The sequence below is a fragment of the Alligator sinensis genome, unplaced genomic scaffold (assembly GCF_000455745.1).
Source record: "Alligator sinensis unplaced genomic scaffold, ASM45574v1 scaffold388_2, whole genome shotgun sequence".
Taxonomy (NCBI): Eukaryota; Metazoa; Chordata; order Crocodylia; family Alligatoridae; genus Alligator; species Alligator sinensis.
The window spans coordinates 358,563-366,922 of NW_005842102.1; the positions used below are offsets into that span (position 1 = coordinate 358,563).

An 8,360-nucleotide genomic window follows, 5' to 3' on the forward strand; every position below is an offset into this window, starting at 1 on the left:
GAATGCCAGCATGTTCTCCTGGCAAAGGACCCATAACCTAGATTCAACTATACCACTAAGGGCATCTATACACGTGCTCTGGAGCGGGGGCTTTTATTAGAGCAGCTCTGAGAGCCACACTAAAGTGCCTGCAGCATACTGTGTACTCGGCATCCCCGCGTTTCAAAATGGCTGCAAGGGTGCTTACATGAGATGCGGAGGCTGCTGGAAGGCATTAATTTGCACGCTCCAGCAAACTTGCCACAGACTCTATGTATACTAATTGGCACGCATCGGAGCAGAGCTTCAGCACGTGTATAGGTGCCCTAAATCTGCTTTGCTTCATAACTATGTAGTTGACATTTACACACTCCTAGATAAAACGACCTCTGTTAGTAAAAGGCCAGTTTTGCTGGTGCTGCATTATGTCACATGTAAGCTTCTGATACAACTGTCAGCCTGGCTTCATCCTTCATTGCAGCTCTGATCAGCATAATTGTGTTGACTTAAGTCTATAATGTAGCTATAGCCCAGCGATTTTCCTGCTTCTCTATAATTCTTGTAGAGCTCTTATTATAACAGAAAAACCAAATTGGCACAAAAAGCTATCCTAGAATAACTGTTTGTTGGGAAAGATGAATGTGGGGAAAATCTGACCGTTTTTGATGCGGTGGCATTTTTTTGCCAGATGTGAGTAGCTTTCTTATTCTTTCAGACACACCCTCATGGGCTGAATCATGGATGGCGCTGGCTCGCTCAGATGCTGAACATGGAGCCTCTGGCTGATGTGACGGCTACCCTTCTCTTTGATTTCTTAGAGGTGAGTGGTGTGTTCTAGCATGAACCTAGCGAGCAAGCTAAAAATTAAAAAAAATGAGATTTGAGAAGGTGATGGCAGGGAGTATGATTATAGAGAATCTCCAAGAGGGCATACTGGAAGTGCATGGCAGTGATAAGGAAACAAGGTGCTGATGACATGGTGGGATGGGAATGTGTGTGGTGAGTTTCCTCACCTTAGAGTATGTGACATTTAAAATACAGGAATACTAAAAACAAAAAAAACCAATGACGACGACAACCCCCCCCCCCCCCCACCCCACACACCACAACCCCCCCCCCAAACAAAATGTAGGCTTGGCAGTATTTGATTTTTTTTTTTTTTTTTTTTTTTAATTGATAAACATGGGCAGAGGTTGACTGTACGTGATAATTGCAGACCAAAAGAGAAATATTTCTGTCAGTAATCATTGAAATTTATAGAAAAGCAACATAAAAAAAATTTGGGATGGGGAAAGGAAATGCAAGGCAAGGGGCACCACATGTTCACATGGCAGCCGCTGCAGGGGGGGAGGGGTGAGCCGTGCTGTGCCACCTGTGAACTGCTCCTCTGGCGGCAGCTTGAGTAGCTGCTGCAAGAGCTGATGGTCATGCTAGTAGGGCTGTGCTGAAGGGGTGTAGTTGAAGGGGCAGGGCTGTTGGCAGTCAGGAGCCCAGTGCTGCTAGCTGCTCACTCTACCCAGGTCCCAGCTGGGGATTTGGCACCAAACTCTCAGTGAGCCCGCCTAGCCTCACCCCTGTATGATCAGAACAGGGGGCAAACTCCCGCCAAGCCTGGCCCAGCTCCTGCGTGATCAGGTATAGTTTCTTGATTTATGGTTATTATTTTTATATATATTTTAACATTATTTTATACAACTTTTAACAGCATACTGTGATTACTAAATTGTCTACCCCCCACACCCCTAATTTTGTGCAATCCTGAAAATTTAAATCAATAAAAATAAAAAATAAAATGCTTAGAAATAATCATTGATTTTTAGCCATTGGAATTATTAAAAAAGAAAAATTGAATTCTGCCAAATGTAACAAAATGCCTATTACTGCAGATGGGCATTTCAATCTTGGCGTTTCAGAAAGGAGCATCACTATTTCTGGGCTCTAATAGAATTAAGCTGCTTACAGATGTTAAACCCCTCCTCCCCAAAAAACACACTTTATTAGAAGCAGCAGCGCGTTAGTTGGACCCGGCTCCGCAGCATCTGTATGGATTGGGTGCTTCAGCGGGGCTTTATGGCGCTTTTATCTAATAGCTGATTGAATCAGCTATTAAATAAAAGCGCCAAAAAGCCCCACTAAAGCACCCAATCTATACAGGCATCAGGCAAGCCAGGTCCAACTAATGTGATGCCTGTTTTACGCATGTGCTGGGCTTGACGCAGGAGCACCATGATTTTAAAGTGGAGTGCTGTTTTTGGGGAGGTGGGGGTTGGTTGGTTGGTTGGTTTGTTTGTTTGTTTTAAATGTCTTTAAGCAGCCTTAGTAGTTTTCCTTGTTTGATGTTGGGTCCAGATATTTTTCCTGGAGTTTGATGCAATGTACAGGCAGCCATTACTGAATGAATTCTCAAGCATTTTGCTTTCAGCGTATAAATGAGTCTTTTTCATGAGTATAGTTCCCATGTTTGAAACCTGATGTTCACATGCCCCTGTGACTTTCTGTGCCATAGGTGTCTGGCAATGCTCTCATGAAACAGTACCAGGTACAGTTCTGGAAAATGATGCTCCTTATTCGCGAAGACTATTTTCCCAGGTAAGAAACTTGTAATTAGACACCTGAAAAATTAATGATGGAACTTTCACTTTTGCATTAGGATTAGATGCTTTTGCATTTGTATTTAGATCTACCCATGTTAGTGTCCCTAATGACTGATAAAAAAAAATGTTCATCTTCTCTTATAATTGTCATGACACTCTCTCTGTTTTTAAATTCTTCTATCCTATTTTAAGGTTTTACTTTTTGGTGCTCAGTCTTGTTCATCTCTCTGCAGGATTGAAGCAATCACCAGCTCTGGACAGATGGGTTCTTTAATGCGATTCAAGCAGTTCTTGGAGGTAAAATGCTTTGTATTTGGGTTTATTTCCCTTTCCCCCATCCTCTTACAAATGTCTTGTTCAGTCAGCAAGGCTCCTGATGCCTCCTGATTTCCCCCCTCCCCCCAAAAATGATGGACTTTTTGGTCCATTCTGATTTTATATGATTTCTTACTTAGTCTATTCAGCTGTCATCATAGTTGATTCCAAAACATGTTCCATTCACCCTCTCCACCCCCTCAAATTTTTTGAATGGGTGTGATTCTACAAGAAAATTCTTTCAGTTACTCAATGATGTCCTCTGGGATGGTGGTTGCGGTGAGAGGAGAAACTTCAACTCAGGATTTACAGCTGTGCTGAGTCATTGTATTTTATAGGAGCTGGGCCTCCATGTTCTCACGGGGACTGCTGCACAGATTAGATATCATGTGAGCAAATAAGTTAATTATCCAATAATTTTAGAGTAGACTTTTGGACTATACTGCACAACCCCGCCTAGCTTTATACTCAATGTATGCATTCTTTGAAGAAAGGTTTTACAAAGGTGTTAAGTACTTAACATCTATATAGTTCTCATTTTGAAAGAGCTTTACAGATATTGACTGACCTTAATACATTTTCACTTACCATCTGTTTGTGAGGTTATTGTTTTAAAACAGCTATTTTTACTAACTGAACCTTTAAAGAGGGAGTGTGTGATAGATATAGCAAGAGTTTCTCAAAACAAATTTGAAGAGAAATATTTAATAAATTAGAGATGGATTCCTTACTAGGTTATAAATTTGAGTTTGTTTCTCTAATTGCATTTCAAACATAATACAATGAAACTTCTACAAATATGAACTGCGTGATAAAGGTTTTTGTTGCAAGCTGCATTAGATGAATACAGAATCATTACAAATTATTTATATATTTAGCAATTTGGGCATGCAGTATTCTGAGCTGTTTGAGCTGTCTTTTCAGTGTTTAATGAGTAGACCATAAATCCAGTTGTTTATTCAAAATCATTCAGTTGGCCAACTTAAAATGGTCACATTTGGTTAATGGTATTTGTTTGTGTTTCTGCATTTATAGCAGCCTTTCTGGGTAGAGTTTTCTGTGCATTTTGACTATATTGTTTCCCTGATGGTGGTTGTGGAAATTTCCGTAATGCAGTCAGTACTTTTCCTATTGTTTTGGAATTGCTTTCACTGGTTTTAAAAGAACTGTTTGGTTTTTGTTTTATTTCCTTTGTCCTCCAGAAATGTTTGCAGAAGCAGGAAATACCTTTACCAAAAGGTTCTCTGCAGTCGTCTTTCTGGAGGTCATGAGGCAGATCCTTCCTATTTTCATCTTCACAGGAGTCCAGAGGATTTTCTGGTCTGGCTTCCTGTTTCATTTGGGGACAAAATAAATAAAAAAAATAATTTCTATTGTGTTTTTAACATATGTGGTTGTTTTATGTTGAACAGAGTTTCAGGAACCCTTCTTTGTCTAATTTATTTTGCAAATTATTTTAAACCATTCTGTTAAGATTTGATTTAACTTTGTAGATGTTATTGTGCAGTAAATTATGGAATATCAGATGCTTCTTCATGTCTTTACTGTGTTTTTTAATAAGTGTCAAATGTGTGGAAAGTATCTGAAAGTTGCATTGGACTCCAGAGTTTATAGTAAGCAGTGACACTCGGGGATTTCGCACACAATTGAAGGTCTGTCCAGGCTTTCACATGATGCCGCGGAAATGGAAGTACTTCAAGGTTTTATGGAACCTTAGTTATACTGAGGTCAAAATCTAAAAAATTAAGCTTTAAAAATCTATTTTTGTATTTCATGTGTGCAGTTGTTTAATTATGTTGATATGGTTGCATCCTGTGGAAAAAAATGTTTAAATTGCTAGCCTAAAAGTCCCCAAAAATAGGTAGAGGTGGTTAGGCTTACATGGCTGCTTTGATTTCTGTTGAATGTCACTTTGCTTTGAGAAACTCAGTATTATCTGGGGGGGGGAAATGCTTTTCTCTGGGGAAGACCTCTTAAAATGAACAACTTTTTTAAAGTTTTAAAAACCTTGCTCTTCCCTTGCGAAAATGTTTTTATTTATACTGGACAGACTTGATTTTTATAATTACAATAGGTGATACATTGTTTGCTAAAGAACACTTCACTGAAGAAGAAAAGCTTTGCAGCTTTGTGAGTAAGTAAGTAAATAAATGAAATGTTATATTTTCACCAAGAGTTTTTAGAGAAAATTCTGCATTCATGATCCATTGCATGAACTGAAAGTTAGGGTTAGTCTAAAAAATAAGCATGGAAGAATACTTAAGAGACCGTACAGAACAGAAAAAGGAGTTTCCTTGGCTTGTTCCAGTATGAACTGAAAGGTAACACAGACGTATATTTAAAAACAGCCTTTATAAGTTTAACCAGTTTCTTTCTTAACAAGGAATATATCAATTTAACTGCAGATTGTGTATACAGTATGGTGATAATTTTATACTGTGCTAATGTAATGGATTATGATGAAAATAGTTCATTTTAGAAACTTACTTGGAAAAAATATTCATGCTTAAACGTTGCAATTTTACTACGTTCTGTGGGTGCCTCAGAAGGTGAGCAAGTGAGGCTCTGAGAATCCTTATTGGGTCACTCCATGGGGCATATGATTATGGTAAGTGAGATTTGGATGTGATCTTTAACATTTAGCTGATGGTATGCACTCCATGACATGTCTTATGTCTTTCACATCCTATGTGAAATCTGTTTATCTAGTTCCTAGCTTTCATGGCTCTGCACTTCAAAAAGCCCTTACCATCCTCACAGCTGGATAGCAAATTGACGCTGACAGGGGAAAAAAGAAATGAATAGGGAAATTAAAATAACATCTCCGGAGAGGTGGCTCACGCACAAATAGCGTTGGGTAGTCTGGGAAAGCTACTGGCATTGCATGTTATGTGCCTGTTTGAATAAATAGACCAGTAGCTTTTACTCCAGGCCCCTACCCTTCCTGCAGCTTTTCCCACCACATTCCTAATATGCTTCAGTCATATCCTGGATGGGCCATTTCAGAGGGGGAGATAGTAACTTAGCTTGCAAACTTCTTTATTTAGCCTCTCTGCTGAGATTTAACCCTTTCTAGTGAGAGCTGACACCTGTATTGAGGTTTTGTCCTAATTGAAAATGAAGCGGGACTGCACAGAACTCATTTTATATGGTCTGTGTAACAGCTATTAGATGGTTGGCACTTAGTCATGGTTGACATGGGCTGTATTTGAAGCAGTGAGAAGTGAAAGTGTCTCTTGTTCCAGACTCCCCCGGCTTATTCAGTCCTCTTGATGCAATCTTTAACTCAGAAATGGTACATATAAAGGCTGTTCTTTGGTGAAGTTATTTACTGACAGTGCTTAAGCTACAGTGTTTAATAATATGCATCTAGTAGCTGAAACTTTCTAGAATTAATTCTTCCAGGAAGTGGAAAAAGTGTCCTTGGCATGCAATCTAGTTTGATTTTTTTTCTTTTCTTTTCTTTTTTTCTTTTCCTTTCCTTTCCTTTCCTTTTCTTTTCAGGAGATTTAATAACTTAATGCATAGCTCAGTTTTACCAAACTGTGCAGTTTTATTTGTAGTCTTGTGGTATTTATCTTTTTAAAGCTGTTGCTTTTGGAGTCAAATGATCATGTGAGAATCTCAGATTTCATTATTTTTAATAGCAAGTTTCTACTTCTCAAAGTTACTGAGAAATGCTTGGAAAATGTGATCCATGTGTCTGAGAGGCTCAAACCAGAACACAAATAAAAATTACATAATGTTTATTATTGATTTGTAAGCCCATTTCATGGTTTTTGAGGCCTGACTTTGTATGTGTTTGGCAAGACTGACAGTTGTTGTAGAATTTTTTAAAGGATATTTTGGGGAGATTTTCAAAGGCATAAAGAGCAGTTATATGCTCAAGTCCTATTAGTGCCTTGATAAATCTTATTCATTGCTTATTTTTGCATAGCAGTTCTTTCTGTACAGAATAAATAAGATTATATTTAATGACATTATGAGTATCTGACAGTCGTGATGTTGTTTAGCCATCTTGAATCAATTGTCTTTGTACTGTTGTAAATATTAAAGATTTTATTTAGCTAATTTCTAAAATGTGTGGACCATGTTTTATAACAATACTAAAGATGGGATGGCCTCCCTCCAAGTTACAGATAGAAATTATTTTGGTAATGTATGTGCTTGCTTTTGATAAATAATCAAAGATATTGAGCTTCTCTGCCTTAGTTTCAAAACTCCTTGCCTCCTTTGAGTGTTTTTTTTCATATGTACTCAATAAAAGTTTTTAGTTAACCAAAATAAATAATTTTTTAATGATAAGCATTTATGTATGTAGCCTTTTTAGAGGTAGCTCAGAAATGTTGGGCTCTACTGCCTGATGTAAATCAATTCTCTATTTTTCTTGTATCTGCTTTCACTGTTTATTTAACAGTTTTGAGCATCGACCATCTTGTAGTATCAGGATGTCTTGAGGTATAAGAAATCCAAACAGTGAATTTTTATAAGCATGAATGTATTTAAATTGTTATTTTAAATATTCATGTGGGAACCTCTGTGCATTCAGGACCTGATCCAATCGCAATTACTGACTCACAGTTGCATTGCAGCCAAACAGGTTCTGATATATAACGTCAGTGGCAGATTTTTGTCCTACAATTTAATGTTCTCCTGTGCGGTTGTTAATGGTTTTTAACAAGAAAGTCCTTAAAGCTAAGAGTCTGCTCCCTACAAAAAAAAAAAATATATATATGCATATTTGAGTGGGACTTTAAAATATGTAAGACTAAATACAGTCTACTTAATGTACATCTCCTTAACAGGTTCGGCTTTCTTGCTTTGGCTTTAGTTTGTCATAGCAACACTCCTAAAAGAAAACGAAATGGAAGTCTTTGCCGGTGGAAGCCCTGGGCTCTATTGAAATTCTGGTCTCGACTCAAGCGTGTCTTTTCTGCCATTTCAATTTTGCATCGTTACGTCCTTGCTGCATCCTTCCTCTTCCAACTCCTGCAATTGCTTCTGGGTCACGGTAGAAATTCAAGCTTTTCCTAAGGCTGAGGGTGCTCTAAATGTTAATTTTGTTCTTTATATCTCTGCTGCAGCACCTTTCAAAATGGCTAGCACAAATGCAATGAATGGAAAAATAAAAAATACCAACTGAATTTGAGTTTTTACAGCAGCTTTCAGGGACATAAATGAAACCAGCCCACCCCGCCCAGAGAACCACAACCCCTGCTCGGGCAGCTCTAGCAGCCAGGCCTTACACAGGCCCGCCCTGCGCCCAGGCCGCCCCTCCCGGGCCGCTCGTCTCTTTCCGGAACCGCTCGTCTTTCTCCGGCTTCCCTCGGCAGTGCACAGCCTCGGGTGGGCGGGGCCCGCGCGCGCGCGCCGATCCCCTCCGAGGCTGCTCGGCTCCAGCCGTGCCCAGGGCGCGCTCTGCGGCGCTGACGTCACCCCAGGCCGCCCTATAAAGGGGGCCGCGGCGGGCGG

The 8,360-nt window shown here is 39.3% G+C and overlaps 1 protein-coding gene across 9 annotated transcripts in view; it reads left to right on the forward strand.

Annotated features, from left to right (window-relative positions):
• LOC102378218 (spectrin alpha chain, non-erythrocytic 1) overlaps positions 1–8,360 on the forward strand; it is an 84,586-nt gene that overhangs the window by 13,558 nt on the left and 62,668 nt on the right. For 8 of the 9 annotated variants that reach the window (XR_003094242.1, XM_025204989.1, XM_025204993.1 and 5 more), the window contains exons 13-15: positions 695–799; positions 2,486–2,568; positions 2,807–2,870. Coding sequence is in view for 8 of the 9 variants with exons in the window: in XM_025204989.1 (XP_025060774.1) it covers positions 695–799; positions 2,486–2,568; positions 2,807–2,870 (252 nt within the window). In the remaining variant the exon portion in view is untranslated. Of the gene's footprint in view, positions 1–694; positions 800–2,485; positions 2,569–2,806; positions 2,871–4,090; positions 7,108–8,360 lie in introns of those variants that run through there. The other variant, XM_006024320.3, reaches the window with a different exon arrangement.